General features: G+C 39.5%; 2 protein-coding genes across 7 annotated transcripts in view; one reads left to right on the top strand and one right to left on the bottom strand.

Moving 5' to 3' along the window:
• Nucleotides 1-18,042, bottom strand: part of GFM2 (GTP dependent ribosome recycling factor mitochondrial 2) — a 31,943-nt gene extending 13,901 nt beyond the window's left edge. For 5 of the 6 annotated variants that reach the window (XR_009961301.1, XR_009961302.1, XM_062600603.1 and 2 more), the window contains exons 1-20: nucleotides 17,930-18,042; nucleotides 17,406-17,495; nucleotides 16,637-16,724; nucleotides 14,788-14,833; nucleotides 13,725-13,822; nucleotides 12,534-12,659; nucleotides 12,040-12,128; nucleotides 11,354-11,442; nucleotides 11,056-11,116; nucleotides 10,777-10,962; nucleotides 7,446-7,526; nucleotides 6,586-6,734; nucleotides 5,907-6,047; nucleotides 5,726-5,825; nucleotides 4,673-4,862; nucleotides 3,235-3,311; nucleotides 2,634-2,772; nucleotides 2,344-2,529; nucleotides 784-899; nucleotides 362-544 (exon numbers count right to left, since the gene is read on the bottom strand). Coding sequence is in view for 4 of the 6 variants with exons in the window: in XM_062600603.1 (XP_062456587.1) it covers nucleotides 362-544; nucleotides 784-899; nucleotides 2,344-2,529; nucleotides 2,634-2,772; nucleotides 3,235-3,311; nucleotides 4,673-4,862; nucleotides 5,726-5,825; nucleotides 5,907-6,047; nucleotides 6,586-6,734; nucleotides 7,446-7,526; nucleotides 10,777-10,962; nucleotides 11,056-11,116; nucleotides 11,354-11,442; nucleotides 12,040-12,128; nucleotides 12,534-12,659; nucleotides 13,725-13,822; nucleotides 14,788-14,833; nucleotides 16,637-16,724; nucleotides 17,406-17,480 (2,220 nt within the window). In the remaining 2 variants the exon portion in view is untranslated. Of the gene's footprint in view, nucleotides 1-361; nucleotides 545-783; nucleotides 900-2,343; nucleotides 2,530-2,633; nucleotides 2,773-3,234; nucleotides 3,312-4,672; nucleotides 4,863-5,725; nucleotides 5,826-5,906; nucleotides 6,048-6,585; nucleotides 6,735-7,445; nucleotides 7,527-10,776; nucleotides 10,963-11,055; nucleotides 11,117-11,353; nucleotides 11,443-12,039; nucleotides 12,129-12,533; nucleotides 12,660-13,724; nucleotides 13,823-14,787; nucleotides 14,834-16,636; nucleotides 16,725-17,405; nucleotides 17,496-17,929 lie in introns of those variants that run through there. The other variant, XM_062600606.1, reaches the window with a different exon arrangement.
• A 472-nt stretch (nucleotides 18,043-18,514) lies between these two features.
• Nucleotides 18,515-23,085, top strand: NSA2 (NSA2 ribosome biogenesis factor). Its single transcript, XM_062599286.1, has 6 exons — nucleotides 18,515-18,623; nucleotides 18,748-18,935; nucleotides 20,054-20,204; nucleotides 20,555-20,734; nucleotides 21,983-22,175; nucleotides 22,812-23,085. The coding sequence occupies exons 1-6, from the start codon at nucleotides 18,621-18,623 to the stop codon at nucleotides 22,877-22,879; spliced, it is 783 nt and encodes a 260-aa protein (XP_062455270.1). The 5' UTR covers nucleotides 18,515-18,620; the 3' UTR covers nucleotides 22,880-23,085.
• The last annotated feature ends 70 nt before the right edge of the window (nucleotides 23,086-23,155 follow it).

Here is a 23,155-nt window from a genome sequence, read left to right on the forward strand (position 1 = left end):
TGTTCTTTCTTTTAACTAGTTCTCTGTAAAACTAGTTTACTAGTTTTTACTACTTCTCTGACTTACTTACTTAAAATTGAAAACATGCTAGTTTAGCAACCTGAATTAGGCACAAAATACTATTACATTTTTAAGTGTAGTAACCAAGTAGCCCTTAACACCCTGTACCCTCTGGATAGCTTGCTTCAGACCTTCACTGCAATTAAAATACAATTTAAAATATCTATTCTAAACTTATTCATACATAACAACAGGAAAGGCTAATCAAAGCCTAATTATTTTTTTTACCACTTTTTACATGCTTACTGTGCTTTTTTTTTTTTTTTTTTTGCCATTTACCATTAACAAGATAAACACCTACCATTGTTTCTGCTAGAGGAATAGTAGCAACTATAACTCTGTTATCTTGACGACTCTGGATCTCCTGAATACTGCCTCTGCGCTGTGCAAGGTCAGCGAGCGCTGCACTGAGATGATCTTCACTCACTGTGATTTCTAAGTTCATCAGGGGCTCCAGTATTTGTATGGTGGCTTTTTTCAAAGCCTACATGAAAGAGAGAGAAAGGGTTATGCTGATTCCTTTTTAAGAACAAATTCACATAGGAAAAGATTATACACTTCAGGTAACACTACTCTCAAATTCTCTGCTTCCAAAAACTATGCAGTCCTCAGTGAGAGCATTACACTTTTGGATAAGAACAATTACTAGATCCTGACATACACATTGTTTCTAACAGTAGACTCTTTTACAATGCAGGAGCACAATGTATAGCTTAGTTGTACCTTTTGCATGCAACGGGAGACACAGGCTGATATCATCGTATGGGAGGTGTCAGGATGCACTGTCAGTGATTGCACTGTCACTTCTATATCCTGAACTGGGAATCCTAGCAAAGGTCCTGGGGGGGGAGAAAAAAAATAGTATATTTTTTATAATAGAAAAAAAAATAGTTTCAGGATTAATTTGTAGCTTCTGTCTTTCTTCTCGCCCTTCTCCTTTGTCTTCCCTCTCCACAAGGGGACGACCACTTATCTCATTCCTTACTTCTATAATTTTATCTAGCTTTGCCACAAGAGACAAAGGAATGCAGAGTCATACTTCTTTATTCTGTCTACCAACTACAGAGCCAAAATTTTTCAGAACCAAAGTTCCTGAGTGCATTCATCCTTACCTTATTCCTAAAAATTAATCTTAAAAAGAAAAAAAATTACAAAGTAGTATCTAAACCATGTCTACTGAAACAAGAACATTTACTTTGTTTGAAGTTGCGAAAAATTTTGCTTAAGCTGTAGACAGAATGATGTCTTCTGCATTTTCCTTGTCAACACAATGTGATCCCAGTAAAGGCCAGATATTAACCCACTGCCCAAAGCGCAGGGTTGACCCAACTCTAGGAGGCGTGAACTGCCCCCCCAGGTAATCTGCTAGGTTACCTCCCTGCTCCAGGATTCTCAACTAGACCAAGAACTCTTGTGAGACTAGATGGGAGGGTGGAACAAGATCTCAGAAAATTAAAACACACAACTTTCTTCATACAGACCACATGGCCTGATCATCTCTTTTTTAACTGCTCTTGGAGGGTTGGATTTTAGGCCTGAGACAGCACAGTTCTAACGGTCTTCAGGGACTGTGGGGAAAGCACGCAGGCAAGCTTTGAGGACCAGAATTGAGATTCATTCCACAGCTAGAGATGAGAGATGCTTTGCAACTGAATAAAGCAACACAGAAGACACGGGACATGCTGCTTCTAGAATAATTCTCATTTATCATTTAATCTACTGTCTTAGTTTTACTGTAAGTTATTTGGCTACAAGTTAATAAATATATCCTATTTTGAACCAAAAGTAAAGCACAGTTTAGTCCTATAGAGAGCCTATACTTTGCAATTAGGCCAAGCTTTTTATTATTACTTCCATTGATCTAACAAATTTGAAAAAATTTGAAAAAAACATCAGTATCTAATAGAAGTGCAGTATTTACATGCTGGCCTCCTAAGCCAGTTCCATCACATCACTGCGCTGTACACAATCTCATCAAGTAAAGGTCCTACCTGTTATACCAGATTAAAGAAAAAAGAAAAACCAAGCTTGTTGTTGAGTTACTTAGAAGAAATCAAGCTTAAAACTGAAAGCAGGCTGACTTCCATTTCTGGCATGGAAAAACTAGTGTTCAGCAATTTTTGTAGTTAAGGAAATTCTTTTTTTTTTTCCTCACATTTGTAATGTTAATAGGTAATGTCCTTCAGTTTTCAAGCTACCATGGAATCTTTCCTCCAAGAAATCTCTTAAATTACTTCTTATATAAAAGTTAGAAAAATGTAGCTGTCACAGCACTTCCTTTACCCTGAATGCATGAATTAGTGATTCCATTTTCTATTGCTCCTTGAAGTTCTTTGGGAAGCAGCTCAATGACATTTTCAGCATACTCTATGACTGGTGGTGGTGTTGCTCTCTCCCCCGACCTCGGCCTCACCTCTAGCTCTGCAGTTACAAACTGCCGTTTATCTCCTACTGTTTTGTCCAATGTATCTACAGAAAAAAAAATGAAGTAATTAAGCACAATTAAAGATCATTTCAAATAAAGCAAGCCACAAAACCAGAAGAAAATATTCCTTATATTCACTTGTTCTTACCTGTAGCTTGGGCAGCATTTAGGATAGTTTCTCTGTATGCTATTTGAAGAGGTCCCAAGTAAGTCTCAATTCCATATTCACGTTTGATTCGGTCATGAATAATCTCTATATGCAGTTCTCCCATGCCGCACAGAATAGTCTAGTTAGAAGAGAGGAGGAGGGACATACAAAACTCAGGTTTTAATACAGACTGTTTAAGCAAGGACTCTGCCTATACACTTTTCATAGCCTCTAAAATTATTTCAAAATTCTAAGGAGCCCAGAGGTACAAAAACAGGTCTGCTTTAGATCTCCTGACTTAAACATCTTACAGGGGAGATGGGAGTTATTGCTACTGTGCCCACTATAGAAAAGGACATATTGTACTAGTTTCAATATTTCATATTTCAAACTTTCCTAAGTTCAAAAAGGGCTGTCAAAAACATACTCTGCAGAATACAGCATCATTCTAGTTTGCTGTGAGCACATAACTTTGTACATTTTTAGACTCAACTTTATACATTTTTAGTCTCAACATGTGAATGAACCAACTGAAGGGTGATCTTAACAGTCCTAAAGTTAAGATTGATTATAAGGTAAGCAATGGAAGTTTTTATCTTACTTGTCCTGTGTCAGGATCTAGCTTCACTTTTAAACTTGGATCTTCACGTTGAAGGCAGTTCAGTGCGTTATCCAAGTCTATACATAAATACATAAATATCAAACACCATAATGAGACTTCAGTAATGTGAATTGCTCATTTTGTAATGTCAGTTGTCTCATTAGGCACAATGCCTAAACCTCACATTCCTCCTACAGTCAAATTTTATTCTCAAAAGGAATGGGAACCTAAGCAAACAGATTTTGGCAGACAAAAATTAACTCTAATTACAAGCAACTTTCAACTTCTCATTCTCTCCAATAAATTAACTGCAGGCTGTAGAGTATTTCCATGACTGATTTGATTTTTTTAACAGCAAAATTTAATAACATCAAGGAAGCTATGTGTAAATTTTAGAGAAAAGAGCTCTTTAACTAAAATAATGACTGTCCAACTTAAAAATAATGACTTATGAAAAAAATAATTTCATTGTTAACAACAGCATTTTCTAAGTGATATTTTGAACTTGTATAAAGACCTAACAGAACCCGTAAGTCCTTTATCAAATGAGCGAAAAATATTGCTCCCCTTCTACAGGTAATAAAAATTTTAAGCTGGCTCTTAACTGATTTGCATGAAGATTTCAAGATGAATTCAACAACAAAACGGGTTCAAATGAAGTCAGTTCTTCTGATTTTCCATCACCTTACTTAACTACTGAGGGAAACAGCTGTAGAAAAACAACTACAGCACAATGAACTCACAACTGAAACTGTATTTATTCACCTTGCAGCTTTTGAAAAAAAGGAAATACCCACAATACAGTGTCTCAGTCTGCAGGCACATAGCTCCAAACCCACGTTTTACCTTGCTCCATTCCATCATCCCATACCGGTGTTTGTCCTTCCTCCCTTTCCTCAGTGAAATCCCAGCGTGCAACCGAGCTCAGCTTTGTTGCAGTGAAGACAGGGAGTGCACAGTATTTCCAGCTCTCAAAGTATTTACCAACTCTCTGATACGCTTATTTTGGGAAAGGCAGCAAGACCAGAGTCACGCTGCATGGGTGAACGCTCACTGACTACAGAGGGGCAGGAAACGCCACGTTTATAAATGCCACAGATGGAAATTGCAAGCGCTGACTGAAGCGCACACCTAGGTTTTAAGGCCAGGCTGTAGTCAGAGGCAGATCGCACAGCGCTCTAGCCTGACTGCAGCAAAACTAAGCATGACAGTAAGAGTGAAGGAAAGGAAACGAGTGAACTGCCTCCATCTCTTCTTTTAAAGTGAAGAACTAGTACTCTTCAAGACAGAAAAATCGTACGATATATCATATCTGTGCAGAACACCAATAAGGGCCTTTTTAGATCACAGACAAATAAATTTGTACAGCTCAGAGATATCAAGCAGGTGTGCATGGATCGGGATACAGCATAATTCCAAGTGTGCAAGCATGCTGTACCTTGTTGTTTGGCCATTGAAGGTGGTTCGATTGTACAAAAGAATACCGGCTCGGGGACTTCAACACCAGCCAGCAGAAGGCTCTCTGCTTCACTGGTATGCCTCTGCTCTCCACCAGCGTCCCTTCCAGCTCGGCGCGCTGCTGCTGCAGCTGAGGCCTTCGATGACACTATGGTATCTCCAGTGGCACTCTATACATCAACACCCAGCAACCCACGAGAGAGAGATGAAGCAGGGAAAAAAGCAACTCATCATCTTCCTTCCTCAATGCCAGTTGTGCTCAACTCCACTTATTTATAAATAACTACTTTAACTTCTCTCTTTGAATAATTAAAATGATTTGGAAGAGGAGGAAAAATTTTGCTCAACTTTAGACTACGTTTTCTTTATCAAGCTCATCACATCTTATCACTTAATCTATCTTATCGCTCACGATAAAAAGCCACAGAAAGCCAATATTGGCATAGGAAAATTTCCTTATGCATGTCAAAATTGGTTACATTTAAGAAAGAACTAAAATGAAATCTATTCTGTTCAAACACTAAAACACAGGATTAGTAAACTATCCAACAGAACCATGAAACCATGGAACGTATTTACTGTTGATATTGGGTAACTTATTTGCAACGTCACTCGTCTTGCCATTTGAGGTCTCTTCATAGCATTATATTGCATTGGTATTGTAAGAGTCACAATATAAACACATCAGAATCCTACTAAAGTTGTTGCAATTTTTGGCCCTTCCCACCTAAACAGCACTGCATCTCCCCAGGTAAATCACTGACACCCGTGCATTGTAATTTTTCATTTTAGGAGGAAGCATATGTACTCCAAATAAAGTGTACAACCAACACAAAAAAAGGACGCCATACATAAGACATAATATCATAGAAGTGAAAAGTACAGTATCGCAACAAGCTGCAAGCTTGGTCCTAAGCAACCTGCCCTAGACAACCTTGCTTGAGCAGTGAGACTGGACCAGAAGATCTCCAGAGGTCCCCTCCAACCCCCACGATAGTCTGTGATTCCTTTTAGGATCAATTTTTTCCATTACCTGTTTTAACCCAACAGTAAGGGCAATGTTGCCAGCCATTAGCGATGGTATTTCAATTTGCTGATCAGCAAAAGGCAGGAGCAGCCGGCTCATTCTCTCCCTGCAAATGAAATTCTTGAATTACTCATTACTTTAATAGATATTCCAATTCTACAGTAAACTGTACCTCATTCCTACTCACGTGCAACTTCGGTTAATATTATATACAGCTGATTGAGGTTTCACTGAACCTGAATAAATGCGAATGAAAACTAGTGGTCCACGACATTTATCATGGAGAACTTTAAATGCTAAGGCACACAGGTCATCATTGTACCACTTTCTGCAAAATAAAAACACAACAAAAAGCAAACTTGTAAGATCAACTCACTTCAAATCCAGATTTATCTGAATTTCCACTTATTTAGGATGTTATATGTTTCTTAGTTGTAATATTTATAAAAAGAGATTTTAAAAAAAACATAATTTAGACAAAAATATTAATCTAAGCTGCTCTGGCTACAGAGGAAGAGATGCATAATAAGATGTCATGTGACTCAGTGAGTACTACAGATGATCCCTAGACTCCAGCTTTGTGTCCTCAGCTTAAAAACTGAGAAACCTCTAAAACTACGAACCACAAGTTTGGCAGTTGGAGATAAATGCACACAATTTCAGTAGCACTGGCCAAAACAGGCTCAGGACTCAAATATTTCATTCTATGTACCTTAACTGCTATTTAATATCCCAAATTAGTAAATCTTTTTAAAGACATCAACTTTTTAATTACAAAAAATATTTTTCTCCTTTTACCTTTTCCTACTTGTTTTTCCTTTTTCCTACCACTCCCATTCTCCCCTGCCTTTTCTCCTCATACTTACAGAAACTCATATGAACGCTCATTAGGTGCAGGCAAGTACGCAGTAACAGCATCCAGCAACGGCTGCACTCCTTTATTCTTCAACGCGCTGCCACAGAGAACAGGCACTGCTTTCTGAGATAGCGTGACTCTACGTATAGCAGACTGTAACTGCAGAAAGTAATTATTTTCAGATTATGCTTGCTGCACAGTCCCATATTTATTTAGCATTACAGATCCCAATAAAGTTAAGAACTGTGATTCAAATACAACAATCACTCATCCAAACTCCTTTCACTGACTTTAAAGGGCTCTGGATGAACCATAAATCCAGACGCTCAGATGCTAAAACATAAGATACCACATTTCTACACATTTTTTGCAGATCTGTGTTCTTATTCTTTATCATTCCTTTTTATTCAGAAAGTTTTTGCCTCACCATTTTCTATATGCAACATCTGAAGATCCAGTCAGTTCACAGGGAAACAGATGTTATTTTTGTTAGCAAGAATCAATAGCTTATACACAAATTGGCCTGACACTAACTGAAAGCTCCATTCATCTTTGCTGAAACTCTTTTGGCAGCCTAACTTTCAATAAAAACATCCATAACAAATGCACCATGCTTTTAGAATTAGGCTCAGCATATTTAAGAATCATAGTTAGCGTATTAACACATGAAAGTTCATATTAAGCTTGAATATACTTTCTCCTAAGTTCACAGTACTTTAAAATCACCACAAAAGCTGGTGTGACACTTTTTACTGATTGAAAAAAAATGCATATTTGCAAAATCCAAACCATATTTGTCAAAGGAAAACACAACCCTGCTCCTCAGAATGACAGTTAGTAAAAATATTTCTAATTAAAGGTAAAATTTACCTTATCAGCTGGTAGTAAGTCAAAATTTTCACTATACTCTCCTAGAACCAGTTCAGCAAATTCATCATCCAGATCTGCAACCTTCAAGAAAATATTTCTACTTTGTTATTTAATATATAGCACTTTCGCAGATAAGTTACCAATCTTAATTATTTAGGAATTAACTAACTGGAGCAGGAATGAAGCCTTTAAAGATACCAGAGATCATAAACTCAAACCAAGAAATACTGATTATGCACTCCATAACTCAAATTTCAACCCAACTATTATAATTCCTTTTTGCAGCCTCAAAAACTTAATTAGCCTTTTTACTTCAAAAAAGTAAGTATTCCTTTACATTAAGGAATTTGTTACTTTTAACAGCAAAAATATACTACCATTCTTCCACTCAGTTTATTGCAAGCAAAGTGTCTTAATAAATATATTTTATATATGTTATATTTATATATATAAAAAATATAAATAAATTTATATAATATATATATTATATATATATTTACATATATATATATAAAAATATAACATATATTTGATATATATATATAAAATATATACATCAAATTTAACCACATTCTGCTTGATCACCACAGGCAACTAGGACACACTTTTGCAGTACTTCGGGTTCTAAGGCTTTTAGAGTATTTCTAAAAAATGAAGAAAAAAAAGGCAGAGCCTTCAGCGAATCACTTTTACACAGAAAATAATGCAAATGAAGATTTAAAGGAAGGACAGGGGAAAAAAAGCACAAAAAGTTGCTTCATGAAGTTGCTATCGGGCAAACTCGTCAGTGGGAGAGAGCACGCTTGTGCACCTCTCCTGAAACTGATAAAATCTGCAGCAAGACAGGGACAGTGCTGAAAAGTTTGACTTCGAATGTATTTCAAATCTACAAACAACGCAAAGTTTAAGCAAGAAGTAAATAACTAATACAGCCAAACTGATACAGCTGAAAAAAAAACCAGACAAGCTTTCATGGCATTTTACTTTCCTCACGCCTAAGGACTGTAGGGAGAAGAGCCCATCTGTGCTTTCCAATGGCACCAAACAAAACGCACGGCTCTCTAAACCTCACCTCACATATTCCCCTGACCATTGCAGATCCACCTCACACACACTGCAGTGAGGCACTATGCTCCCTCTAGCAGCTGTGACAGCAGGTGAACAAATAATTAAATTAATTATTGATAAGCAATTAGAAGTCTTACTAAGCTAACAGGTAAAACATGAAAGATAAAGGAAAGCATTCCTTTAGTTAAATGAAAAGGAAATGCACAAAATGTCTGCTATTCAAGCTACTGAATTTTACAGTATTTCTGGCCAAAAAGGAAAAAAAATTAATAGAATGGGAAATATAGTAGAAATATATTGTAGAAATACAAGTTATCTCAGTTATCACACTGCTTGGCCACCCCTTCCTGCTTCAGGAATGGACCACAAACCAAAGAAAAACATGCTGCTCTTACGTAGCTTTCTGTCTGACAACAAATTTCTTTATAGAAGAGGCTGAGTAATAACATCCCCATTAAAGCTTGGAAATATTTAAAAACAGATTGTGTGCATGTTTTTCTGAACTCTAAGGAATATAAAGCAAATTTCTTCCCCTTTGATGTTTCAAAGCAAACTACTGGAAATCCAGCATCTTCTGCTTATGCACTTCTGTGTCATTCAAGGGATCGTAATTTTAAAGCTTCATGTATTTTTAGTTATCAAAGTATACATTCAAATATAAACTCTACTACACACTTATTCTTACAAGTAACAAAAGTAAAAAGGATTTTTCTTTTGGCATTCTTTACTTGGAGAGGAAATTTGCTTAAAACCACTCAAGTAAAACTAACTCTTGCAATACTGTTATATAAATAAGCCAAAGTAGTGCAAGATCTTAAAATGCAAGCTGAGTAGAGAAGAAAAACACTCTGGACAGGCAATTTATTCCTTCTCTCTATTGTTCTTTCATTCTTCACTGCTTCTAAACTGTCTTAACTGTGCAAATTTCAATAAGACTCTAGTCCTAGATCAGGTTTCTGTTACACTTTCTTAGCTTCAGAGTATGGCAATCTGTGAAAGAAATATTTACATTGTTCTATTCTCATCTCTCCTACAGATTTTTTGGATGAAGCTGGAACAGGGTTTTCGATGGCATTTAGCTGCCTGTAACACAGCATTTAGTGTCTTTTAAACAGTCTGGAGCCTTCCACCCAGCCTCTAGCTGCCACTCCAGAAAGGCAAAGACTACCTGTAGTTCTTGGGTCAGATCTGACAGGGCTCATGTGAACATCTCAAGTGTATTCTGGTATGCAAGGTTGTACAAGATGCCATCCTAGCCAAACGAACGCTAAATTTAGTGTCTGTTTGTATTCTTCAGTTTGCTATTTATGAAGTGGGGAGCATTTCCTATTTCACACATGTATTCTGCAGCCAGAGAGTCCAACGGCGCATAAAACAGCCAGTTTTGCCATCGTGCATTATGGTTTATAGTGTGCAGTAAGTGTCTTTGACAAATGCAAAGTAAGTGAAGAAAATATGAAATTAGTTCAACAAGGACAAATACAGAACCCTCTACCTGGGACAGAACAAATCCATACACCGGTACAGACTGGGGATCAGCTGGCTAGGAAACAACTCTGCAGAAGATGACCAGAGGGTCTGGAGGACAAGTGCACTCTGCTTGCAGTGATGAAAGCTAACTGCATAGCGGGCTGTATTAGCAAGAGCATAGCCCACAGAGGACGGAAATGATTAATGCCCTCTGCTTGGCACTTGTGCGCAGAGTAAAATACTGTGTTCGGTTATAGGTTCCCCAGCACAAGAGAGATTGACAAACTGTGGGATATAAAAGACTAGACAGTGAAAAGCCGCTAAGGCAGTATGCCAAAGCTCAGCTAGAGGCCAAGAGGGATAGGTTTGTCCAGCCTGGAGAAGAGAAGGCTAAGGGAGGATAAAAGTGCTGTCTTCTAATATCTGAAGAGCTGGTGGTGGACCTGTTTCAGAAAAAATAAAGCCAGGTTCTTTTCAGAGTAGCACAAGTGAAGGCAAAGAGGCACTGTCGCAGATTGCAACACGGGAAATTCCAGTTGGAAATAATCCTTCACCACAAGGGTGGTCAAGCATTTGGACTTGCTGCCTAGAGAGGCAGCCAGATTTCCACCCTTGGAGAGTTTGAAAACTTGACTGGACAAGGCCCTGTGAGCAACCTGGTCTAATTCCAAAATTAGATCTGCTTTGAGCAGGACACTGGACCAGACACCTCCAGAGGTCCCTTCCAGCCTGTTTTTCCTACAATTCTAAATAATAATTTAAAATACATAATATATTTACTTTAGAACTTTACTTGTTCTATTAAGGTATTTCTGGCATCCTGGAGTTCTTGGAACAAGTTAGGATCATCAGCCTCCAGCAGTGGCTTTTGCTCAAAATTTTTTCCATCATCCAAACCAGAAATAGATTTCCAAATAATTTGTTCCTTAGTCACAACATCAACCAGTCCTCTGAAGGCCTTGGCTTCCCCTATGGGCAACTGCAAATAGAACAGAAATTTAGGTAATTACAAAACAATAAGAGAGGAATCCATTCAAAGAAAAGTAGATCAGCATATAATGTCTAAGCTTACTTGTAAAAGCAAAGGTTTTGTCTTCAACTTCTGTTTGATGCTCTCAACAGCGTATGTAAAACTGTATTAAAGAACAGATTTTAAAAGTTACTTAAAATGTAGCAATACAGTCAACTAAGTTTACCATTCCTAGTCACGGCAAAAATTACTCCCACAATTACACAAAAATAAGCATCTGTATAATTATCACAAAGATATGCATACTAAGTATTAACATAATTTGCTCACTTCCTGCTTAACAGAACATACCTTAATTTGATTAGACACATTAGGTCTTTAACAATGATTAAAGTAATACCTTGCTCCGTTTTTGTCCATCTTGTTTAAAAAGCAAATTCGCGGTATCTGATGCTTGTCTGCTTGTCTCCACACTGTCAGAGTTTGGGCCTAAAGCAAAAGAAAAGCATCTGTGCTGACAGTTGGAACAACGGACTCCCTAATATGAGATACCATGTTTCTTGTTAAACAATGCAACTAACACTGATCCACAGTTCTCCTATCCTTTCTATACGGCAAAGGACGTGCTGTGGAACACTGGGCTTTCAAAGCATGCAAGTTTCCTCCAACTACTTGAGCATCTCATCTTACAAACTCAAATTACAGCCTGCCTCTACCTTTTCTGCAAGATGCCCCAAAGGACGCATTAAACACGCACTAGTGGGGAGGCTGAAATCCTGTTTGAAAATGATTCATTTTCTACATGAAATCTGTTAATAAGTAGTGAACAGATTTCATTTCTTTTTTACTGGTGGAGCTAGCCAGAACTATTAATCCAAATCTAAATTTATAAGGAGGGGGAGAAAAAAAACAACCATGGAAATTTCTGTACCCCATAGGACTTAAAATTAAATGCTCAGCTTCTGAGCTCAGGCAAATTTTGCTAAAAGCATGAACTGAAGTAATGCAGAGCAACATCTCTATATCACTGTTATTTCAGTCTTCTTTAAGTAACTAGACATGAGAAATTCTACCAGTTATTTTTACCTCAACACCAGCTGATGCATCAAATACAGCTACTGCTCCATCCAGGACTCTCAAGCAACGCTCAACTTCCACTGTAAAGTCCACATGACCTGAAAAACAATTTTCATTTTGCACTGTCATAATTCAAACAGGCAGCATCAGTAAGTCATTATATATGTACATACTTTTTTTTTTTTCCCACCATGCCAAAAAACCCTCTGTCTTCCCTTTCAGAGATACATGCTCAGCAGTCATTGAAATACACAGGACAGTTACACTGCAGTCCCAGAACTGAAAGCAAATTAGTGTAGAAACATCTGAGAAAGAAGCTTGCTTTAGGCACCAGTGAATAGTCAAAGGTGAAAAGGACTCAGCATAGGCTTATTTACTTCAGCAATTCAACCAATCAACCAGTTAAATATCACACTGTATTTCAAAGCCAAGACTTAACGTCCTGTGACACCTCACCTCATCTACTCTCTCCTAATAACACGGGCACTCCTAAAATGCAGTACCTGGGGTGTCAATCAGATTGATTCTATAGTCTTTCCAGTCAAAAGTAACAGCAGCGGACTGAATGGTAATACCCCGTTCTCGCTCCTGTACCATGAAGTCTGTCACTGTATCCCCATCATCAACATCTGTGAAGAAAAATCAGGAAAACGGTTGAATAAATAATTAATTCAAAAGATGAAGCTGTCTTGGAATAAAGATGGTGGGGGAGATTTGGAAATACTGTCCCTTTTGTATATGTACAAGCTATGAAAACTATCACTTATTCAGAGAAAGATATTATCAGGCAATTTACCTAGACTCCATTTCTTGAAAAGAAATGCTCCATAAAGAGAAACACTTCGAACAACTTTTTTTGTTCTTTTTAATTAATGCAATATTGTAAGAAATTTAAAAATTAAAACAAAACTGAAAATTCTGAACAATCTACACTGTTTAAAAAAAAACTTAGCTGCACTTATTGTATGGAATCTGACATTTTAAAAGTTAATAATTAAAAGTTAATTTAGTTAAATTAAAACTAAAGTTAAGTTGAATAAGAGTCTTTTGCCTCTTAATAAAAAAGGAAGCAGTCCCGTATTTCCAAATGAGTAGGGCCACCAAGTTCACTCCACAGGCTCCACGTCTCCTAACATTGCCATATGCAGGAGATAACAGGCAGTTCAGCTTAAAAGGTCAAAAGGTAGCGCAACCGGAGACTGCAGTGACCCTTTCAATGCTGAGTCTATCCTGATACTGAATTCCTTCAAGGGCTGGAGAGACTGCAGAGGAACTAAGTTCTATCATTTTCCCCATGACAATAATTACATGCTACAGTCCACTTCAGTCTCACTCCTTCCAACAGGATTTATGAAGATCTGTGAGAGCTGTTTTAGCAAGGAATTCTCCCCTGTGTTACAGCTTTCAAAATAAACAGCCACTTTCTGTTAATCTGGTTTCTTTACATTTCAAAAGGAAACAGGAAAAATAGTTTTGCCAGAATAGCCAATGAGCAAAATTTAACAAAAAAAAAAAAAAAATAATTTGCTGTCTCTCAATGTCTCTATACATTATACTTTCATTATAGTGTAGAATTTTGAAACAACTGGCTTCTACATAAAATATTCTAACAGCTGTCTCTAACTACATTGCGTATTATTGCATATTACAGTTAAATCTCTCAAAGCTACCAGTATACAAAATGTAGTTCTAACCTCCAAGTGTTCTTATATATCCAGAATAATACAGCATTCTCTCTGTTGTTGTAGTTTTCCCTGCATCAATGTGGGCCATGATGCCAATGTTACGGATTCTGCATAAAGCAAAAACATTTCCTTAACTGCGATAACTTTTCATTCAGTGATGCTGCTGTCTGAACAAACCAGTCATATTCAATAGCACATCAGATAAGTAAGATTTTCCTTTGCTGCATAACTAATACAGTTTATGTTCTGATGCTGAAGTACAATCGTATTGAAATGTTGGACTTTCTCTAAACTGATAACAGCCTTTCGGAACAGGCTTCCATACTTCGCTTCCGCAGCGGTTCGGCCCGCTCTGCACCCAGCTGCCCTCTCCACGTACAGGAACAGCCCCTCAGCCCTCTGCCCTGTCTCAGCGATGACTGCAACCATCCATTGTGCACACCCCCCTTTGCACCCCGAACCTGGCACCCAAGCCCCCACGGAGCTGCCCCGATTCTGTTCGGCCCAGTGTCATTCTCCCAAGCAGCTCACCTCTCAGTGACAACATTGCTTTACTGGCTCTGGACATCATCAGCAAAGGCCCCGTGATCAGCCCCCACCCTCACCATTAATCCCAGCCTAACTGGCTTATGGGATCGAGGCAGTCTTCCGAGGCAACTTCATCCCCACAGCTTTCCTCTGACAGCTCAGGCCCTCACCACCTTGACCTCGGTGTTCAGGCCCTCATCTGACACGGCTGAGCTCTCTCAGGAACACAAAGTACAGCTCTGCCCATCATGGTGCTCTGGTTGCCTCCCCTGACACTCAGCTCTCAGCGACTGCTGTGGATTTTGATCTTCTCTCTAAGAGGGCAACTCTGATTCTGATGACATGAACAGAAGACTCCCCTTTTACCAGTCTGGGACAACCACATTAACAATTGCTCTGTACTGAAACCTCAAAAAGGTAGAAGTAAGGAAACGCTAACTGTGATTTAGAACAGACAACGTGCTCGGCAATAACCCGTGACATTTTGCCAAATCAATTACCTTGACTGTCTGTTACATAGAGAAAATAAGTTAGCATTGCTTACCTGGATATATGAGGGCTAATGACAGAACGTAGAGACTTAACATCGCCTTGAAAAAAGGAACAAAGAGAAAGTTTTGCCAGACTGACCTCAACATAGAAACAACAGATTTTAACAAAATTAAATATACTTAAGAACACTAGAAAGCCTGTCTGGGGAAAGAAAGAAAGAAAAAAAAAAGATTCAGATGGAGCCATAATTCATGACCATCTCTAATCCCTATAACCTCTGAAACTTCTGTAGACAACGTGTGTTGGATTTTCAACAGGTCTCACAAGAACAAAAAAAACAACTCTTCAAAGAGATCTAATTTAGAAACAGTAGGACAAAATCAGCAAATAGTATCATCAGCACAGCCATATCCTACTGCTAGGAGTGATACCAAATACATACCATAGTTCAAGACAATTGTGACGCTGAAATTCATCTGAAATAGGTATTATATAACAGAGAAAAAGCTTCTGGAATTTGTTAAGAGCTAAAGATATACCATGTTTCTTAGAATGAAGATGTAAACTGACTTTGGTTATGAAAACATGGCTTAAGAGTTTTAAATTCCTACTTTATTGAAAGATGTTTCTTCTCTCTCACAATATTTAACTGGAAAATAAATTGCCAAGCTAAACGTTTATGAAACTAATCTATAATTCAGTTACTTAAATATGCCATTTAAATTCTGTTCAAGCTACTCACTTTCCTAACACGTTTTTCCGTCTTAAATTATTTTTGATAATGCCAGACAAAATTCAACAATATTTAAACTAACATTCCTTCACCATCCTCAAATCATCCTTTTTATCACAGATAACATTACAGAGATATCTTATAGGTTAATATCCCAACTGTGAGAAAGCAATTGTGAGAAACAAGCTGGCAGGCTGAAAATTCACCAAAAAAAACCTCCCAATAAGAATTCCAACTAACACTATTTTAGAAACCAGAGAAAAAAAGCAAAGTAACTGTCATGAGTATTTTTGAGACCTTCTGCTTGTTTAAGTCATGTTATCTTCCTGTGTACGGAACAAACCTTCAGGCGACACACTGAGGTATTCAGCACAGCAAACAGCATGCAAGGACATCGCATAAACAACTACATAAAACCAGTACCCTCCAGCAACATTGAGTACAATGCCTCTAGGAACTTAGGAGAGGAAATCTCCTCAGATGCACGACTGCAGATTAAGACATGCACAGTGTTGAATCCATAAACACAGAAGTTGGTTACCCACATATGATCAGTCTCCTTCTTCATCAAAATTGTTGTAAAAAAAACTGGTTCTGACTTCCAACACTGTCTTATTAATTGATTTCCACTGAACAGCAATGCAGACACTCAGAAAGCAATAAAAGTCGATTTTAATCAAAATTTTGTTTTCTAGGCATCTTTTTTTCCTCTATCTCTTGTTAATCCTGACTGTGCAAAGAAGATTCACTAATGATAACTTAAAGATTCATTCTCTTTAATCAGAAATTCCTGTCTTTCCTCCTTGTTCAGCAGGCTGGCTATCATCCATCACTGATCACACATTAATGCTTCAGGCAATCAGGCAGAAGTTCCTGCACAGGTGACCTGTCTTCTTATCCATCTATATATTTTGGTTTTTATTTCTTAAAGGCTTCATACCATATGTCTACTGAGAAAAAGACAGCTATATAGAAGGCATCTTTTAAGTCCCTGAACATTTTATCTACTTTCTACTTGGTATTTTGTACATCAAACTCTATAAAAAAATACTAAAAGAATGTAATAAAACACAGTACAGGAAGCATTCTTACTAATCTTTACAGTGACTGCTACTACTATTAAGCCATAAACTAAATTCAGTAAAACAAGAAAATTTAAAACTTGTACCTGGTAGGGAACTGTAGTTTCTCTGACTACAGCCCTGTTGTGTCAGACTTCTTGGGATTCTCATCCTTTTCTTCCAGGAATGCATCCACTTAACAGGAAAAAAATCATAGAAAAAAGGTTGTTATTATAAATGATTACTTTGCAGATATATTTTTGCCAGTTATAGAAAAGCAGATACAAATAAAATCTGCATGAACAGAACTGTTGTTTGGTATTTACATAAACTCAAATTACCCCTTATTTGCAAACAGGACCACGAATCACAGAATGGTAAGGCTGGAAGGGACCTCTGAAGGTCATCTAGTCCAACCCTCAGCACAGCCCGTAGGGGGCCCGAACCCGCGGCCGTGGCATTAGCAGCACCACGCTGTAACCAGCTGAGCTAAACCTGAAGACAGTAGCATCACGGTTTAACCCAAATCCAGCCCCAATTATATTTGTGAAGTCTAGCAGAAATCTGTGATTATATAAGTTGTCAATAGCTACAACAGCTTAACACACCTAAGTATTTTTTAAAATCATATAAATTTAAAGTGAAAAATTACTTAGAAGTAATTAAAAACACAGATAACCAAGAAAGTTTACAAGAACACTACAAATACGGTTTCAACACTCTGACTTACGTAAAGCCTGGGTGTAATAAGAAATAGATTATATATTTTATTTAGATATCCTTTTTAATTTGAAGTCAAGGCAAAAAAATACATCTATTCTGAATAAATAAAGTATGGTTTTTGTTCAGAGTATCAAAATTTGAAAAAAAAATTACCTCACTGCACAGACTTGATGACTTCAATGCATTCACCAAAAAATTCCTTGTAATCCTCAACATTGTGGCTCCCATGTCTGAAGATGTTCCCTGCCAAGATAAGTAAACCATTGTACAAAATATTTATGATAGAAAGCAGGTAGCTACACCACTTCCATATAAAACAGTAAAAAACTTATTGTTTTTCATGTTAGTCAAGTTATTTTTTTCAGGTTATTGTTAAATCAGTGTTAAACCCATAAAAGTAATGGTATTAGGCCTTAAAAATGCAGTATAACTGTATGCCTACACGCACTAACAGATTTTTCAAGGAAGCTTACAACCAATAAAGCAGAAAAATTAATAGCACACTCTATACTCACACTCAAAAGGACTCTAAAATACTAATTATAAGTTAGTAAACTATAAGCAGTCCTTCCGACACTGGGTGTGGAAATTAAGCACTACGAATTTTTAAGCATCACCGAGGCTGCTGTGACATGACACTGAAGAGCAAAAATTTTGAAAACAAAATCGCTACCCACCTGGCAGGCGCAGTCCAACAACGCGCGTTTCGGACGCCCTTTAGCTACCGCGAGGAGAGGAAACCTTGCGCCTCGCCGCCGAGGCACCGGCCCCGCGCCGCCGCCGCCGCCGCCGGGGCCCGCTGCGGAGCAAAGCGGCGCGAGCGGCCGCTCTCCGCGCTGGAAGCTGCCGCTTCAGCTGCGCCGAGCTCGCCGGGCCCGCGGACGCCGCTCCGGCGCCTGCGGCTCCACGGCCCGCCCGGCGGCGCCCGCCCGGCCGCCTCGCCGAGCCTCTCGCCGCCGCCGGCGGACTCGCTCCGGCGGCCGCGGCCTGCGGGGCGCTCACGGGCCCGGGCGCTCCGCGCCGGCCGCGCTCCCAGCGGGCTCCGCGCCGGCGGAACGGGATTCGCCGCCTTTCCCCTCCGGCCGGCGCGCCCTGCTCGTCGCCCCGGTTCCGGGCCCCGGCCCGGCCGCGGCAGAACGGGGCGGCCGCGCGGAAAGGCCGCCCCGGCCCTTCCGCCCGCCGCTTCCCCGCTCCCGCTCCCGCGGCGCCGAGCCCTCGGCGGGCGCAGGCAGCCGCCGCCCCGGCTGGCGGAACCAGGGCGCGCGGAGCGAGCGCGCCCAGCCGGGGCCGCTCCTCGGCGGCACCGCCCTTTCCGCTGGGCGCGGGGCGGCTGCTCGGCGCGGCCGCTGAGCGAGAGGGGCCGGCGCCATGGTGAGGGGCGCGGGGCGCGGGCCCGGCGGGGCGCGGGGGGGGCGGCGGGGCCGGGGCCGGGCGGCGGGGCCGGGGCCGGGCGGCGGCCGCTGCCCGCTGACGGGCGCCCGCCGCTCGCCCCCAGCCGCAGAACGAGCACATCGAGCTGCACCGCAAGCGGCACGGGCGCCGCCTCGACTACCACGAGAGGAGGAGGAAGAAGGAGGGCCGCGAGGCGCACGAGCGCTCGAGGAAGGCCAAGAAGATGATAGGGCTGAAGGCCAAGCTCTACCATAAGCAGCGCCACGCGGAGAAGATCCAGATGAAGAAGACGTGAGTAGGGGCTGCCCTGGGGCGCAGCTCGCGGAGCCCTTGGGGAGGCCCCACGTTTCCCCGGGTGCCGCGGGCGAAGCGGGTGGCGCCGCGGCGCCGGGAGCAGGCGGCGCCGCTGGGCCCCGACCGGGCCCGCTCCGCCCGGGGGGGGGGGGGGGGGGGGCCGCCGTGACGGGGGAGCGCGGAGGCTGTCACGGAAAGCAAGCCCTAAGATGCACTTTAACTCGCAACAGCGACTACTGAAAGGTAATTGTATTTTTGTCACAAAAACGCGAATCCACTTTTGTGGAGTTTTTTTTTTACCTTGACTACTGTATTACCATAAAAAATGCCTTCGATTAACGGTGTTAACAGGAAAAAAATACAGTAACATACAGTGTACATTCAAGCAGAATGCCAGGCTAAATTACAGTATCAAGCTTAGATAGAGAAAAGCATTTTTCTCTGAACTTTCTTTACTGTTCAGGACTTGAAATCAAAAATATTTACAGCTTTCATGGATTGCTAGTGAACTCAGTATCTATTATTATGTGTTGTTTTTATTGATTTCCAACTGTAGCAGGTTATTTTCTCAGCTATCTGTAAGGTATTTGATTACAGGGCGGGAAAAGGAGGTGGGTTTTTTGGGGGTGGGGGTCTGCTTTTTTTTTTTTTTTTTTTTTTTTTGGAAGGTGGCCTCCTAGGTAACAGATCACGACTGCATCAGTGCCTTTAGAGACAACCACCACCCAAAATTTAAGTGCTGCCATTAAGTCTCAAAAGAATAGTAGAATTTTGTTTTTTTCAAAGAGGAAGGCTATTAACCAAGTATTAAGCCAAGTGCTTGGCTTTGAGAGTTGTCTTGATAGAAACTGGCAGACTTTCCACGCACTTGTACAGTCTATCAGAATTGTTATGTTACATGAAATCACCAGTTTCTCATGAAACACACTTGGCATTAATCCTCAATATAAATGTGTACTACTTTAATGTGTTTACACAAATACATCTCTTAAACTTGTGCCTACTCAGAGCTTACTTTAAAGTTGAAAGAATAGTGTTTCATATCTCATCTACAAAAGTACTTTTTCTGCTCTCAATACTGAGTGGGTTTTTTAAAAGTTTTTCTTTTCTTGTAGCATTAAAATGCATGAAAAAAGAAATACAAAGGAAAAGAATGATGAAAAAACACCTAAAGGAGCCGTACCAGCATACCTTTTGGACAGAGAGGGCCAGTCCCGAGCTAAAGTTCTGTCTAACATGATCAAACAGAAGAGAAAGGAAAAGGCTGTAAGTAACTGTATTAATGAATTCAGATACTTACTGTTGCTTGTGATGATGATCACTTTGAATTGTTGATGCTCAGATGACTCACAGCCTGCAAGCAAAATCTAAATATTGATACTGTACAAAACCTAAAACTTAAATCACTTAGCCATTTAGGACAAACTAAACATATGTATTATTTTATCATAAATTTAATTGTTAACTAAACTGAAAAGCTCCAAGTTATATAAGAGGTATGGTTTATAAAACTTTAGTGAAATTGTACTTTATTCTTTCTCCCCTTTCATTTACCAAGGCTGCATGTGTGCATATAAGACTACTAGCATTTTTTTCCCTCTCTTCTTCCTCTCCAGGGCAAATGGGAGGTTCCTGTGCCAAAAGTCCGTGCACAAGGAGAAACAGAAGTTTTAAAAGTAATCCGTACAGGAAAGAGAAAGAAGAAGGCCTGGAAGAGAATGGTTACAAAAGTTTGTTTTGTTGGAGATGGCTTTACTAGGAAGCCTCCTAAATACGAACGATTCATTCGACCAATGGTAATGTTCTTGAGACTTAAAGAATATTTAAGTAACTCTGTTTACTTGCTGCTCTGAGTTCTAATGGCAGGGAGACTTTGTTTTTATGATACTTGGTTATGACACTTGGTTAAACTACTGATTTATAATATTCTAAGTTTAGATTTCTTAAACATAAGAATACCTCGGTGGAGCCTGCAGTCATATCCGTCTCTCTACACTTAAATATCTCTATGCTTATTGACATCATCTGAATTACAGGAGGAGGTTAAAACTACCAGCTCCTAGATTAGCATAGGGCAGTCTCTAATGGATGCATTTTGATATAGCATATAAAGTTGATGACTTCTTCCCCACCCTCCACTCCCCCAACCTGCTGCAATTCTGTGTGTTGCAGAGGCCAAGGCTCTCTGCTACTCTTTCTAGTTTGCTGATGAGCACGAGCACCCAGCCTGAAGCACAGCAGTGCCAGTAGGTAGCAACAGTGCTGTGCCTCCAGCCTGGCCTTTTCCTATGTAGATGCAAGAACAATTTGTAGGCTCCAGCTGTCTGGCAGCACACAGGAGAAGTTAGACTGCCCAGGACAGTGTAGTTTTACTATAGACAGCTACTCCTCTTTCTTCTCAGGAGCAGACAAAAGCATTTGTTGCCTGTTAGATTATACTCCATTACTGTAAGATAGTTATTTTACAGAGGCCTTTGATATGTATATATATATATATATATATACACACACACACACACATATATATATATACACACACACACACATATATATATGTTTTTTTTTTTTTTTTAACTGACACAAAGAGTTACAGTGCTGTAAATTCTCCTCTGCAGAGTACTTTCAGGTCACTAGATAGCACATGCTGTAAGAGATGAGCGTTTAATAATACAATATGTGAAAAATTTTTTTTAGGTTTACAAAAATAAAAGTCTGAAAACCAGTAAGACTAAAATGCTTTACCATTAGATCCTGATTTCTTCATGTGACAGAAGCCATCTGTGGTAGCAAGCATTCTTCTTGCACTACTATTAAAAATTGGCATCCTGAAAATATACATAAAGAATTTCATCTCACCTTGTCATCAATCAGATTTTAGCAAGTCTAACATTCTATAGCATATAGATAATATTGTACATTCTAAGTTTTCATTATTTCTATTCTCTTAAAATGTATGAAGTTGAAGATAAAATGCCAGAAATTTTAAATTAATCACAAGAGCTTGAAGTAAATATTAACTTGTTCTAACACTCCTTGTGCAACAGGGCTTACGTTTCAAGAAAGCACATGTGACGCATCCTGAACTTAAAGCTACTTTTTGCCTGCCTATCCTTGGTGTAAAGAAGAATCCTTCTTCTCCTTTGTATACAACATTGGGTGTAATTACTAAAGGTACCGTCATTGAGGTGAATGTGAGTGAGCTTGGCCTTGTGACCCAAGGAGGCAAAGTCATCTGGGGTAAGTAGCCAAGCCAGCTGTACTGCAGAACTAGTTTTAACAGCACATGAGGCAACAGAGGTTTAAGCCTGTATCCTATAGATTGTCAGCATTAATCAATTCTTACATGTTAGTTTGGGGGCTGTAGCAGATGCAACCACTAGACAGCTATAAAAATGCAAGTTGCAAGTTTTAATCTTGGACTTTTGCTTCTTACTTTCAACATCAAATTAGGTGAAGTTCATAAAAATGGCTTCACTCACTTGGCTATGTTTTATATTAACCAGTGTGGTTTTGGTGCAACTTCTAACTAGAAGTGTGTCCACAGGATCAGACTGACTTGTACTACAGTCTAAGCCAGCCTCCCTGTTAAAAGAACTTAGGGAGGTTTTTTGATTTTTTTTAAAAAACGTACTGAGAACTTGAGGTGAAACACTTACAAAACAGCCTGAAGAAAAATATTTTAAAAATCTCATTTCCAGCTCATCAGAAACTGGAGTTGCATTTTAAAATGCATTTACTTGGAACAGGAGTTTCCTAGACTTCTAAACAGAGTTGTGGATTAAACTTGCAAATATGGAAAATTCTGATTTAGTTTATTATGTGCAAACTTCAAGCTTTTGTAGACTTTTACGTTAAACTCCATTTTTTCTTTAGGGAAATATGCACAAGTAACAAACAATCCAGAAAATGATGGCTGCATTAATGCTGTTCTCCTTGTCTAAGTGGTATCTGAGACTAAGCAATGGACAGAGGCTCCCACAGAATCAGTGCAGTTTCAAAAGGTTTGCAAGATCTCTGGATCCATTGAAGAACACTGACCCCACAAGCTGGTGAGGAACTCAGACTTGCCAGACTGACTGCTCAGATTTTTATATTTATTACTGTTTGTTCAGCTGAACATTGTCCAAATAAAGTAAATCAATTTTCACATTTTGTAACATGGTGTGGATTTGACCTAAATGTTCTTGGTTATTTTTACAGTAGCAGTTTTCTGACTT

This window comes from Rhea pennata, chromosome Z (genome assembly GCF_028389875.1).
Source record: "Rhea pennata isolate bPtePen1 chromosome Z, bPtePen1.pri, whole genome shotgun sequence".
Classification (NCBI taxonomy): domain Eukaryota; kingdom Metazoa; phylum Chordata; class Aves; order Rheiformes; family Rheidae; genus Rhea; species Rhea pennata.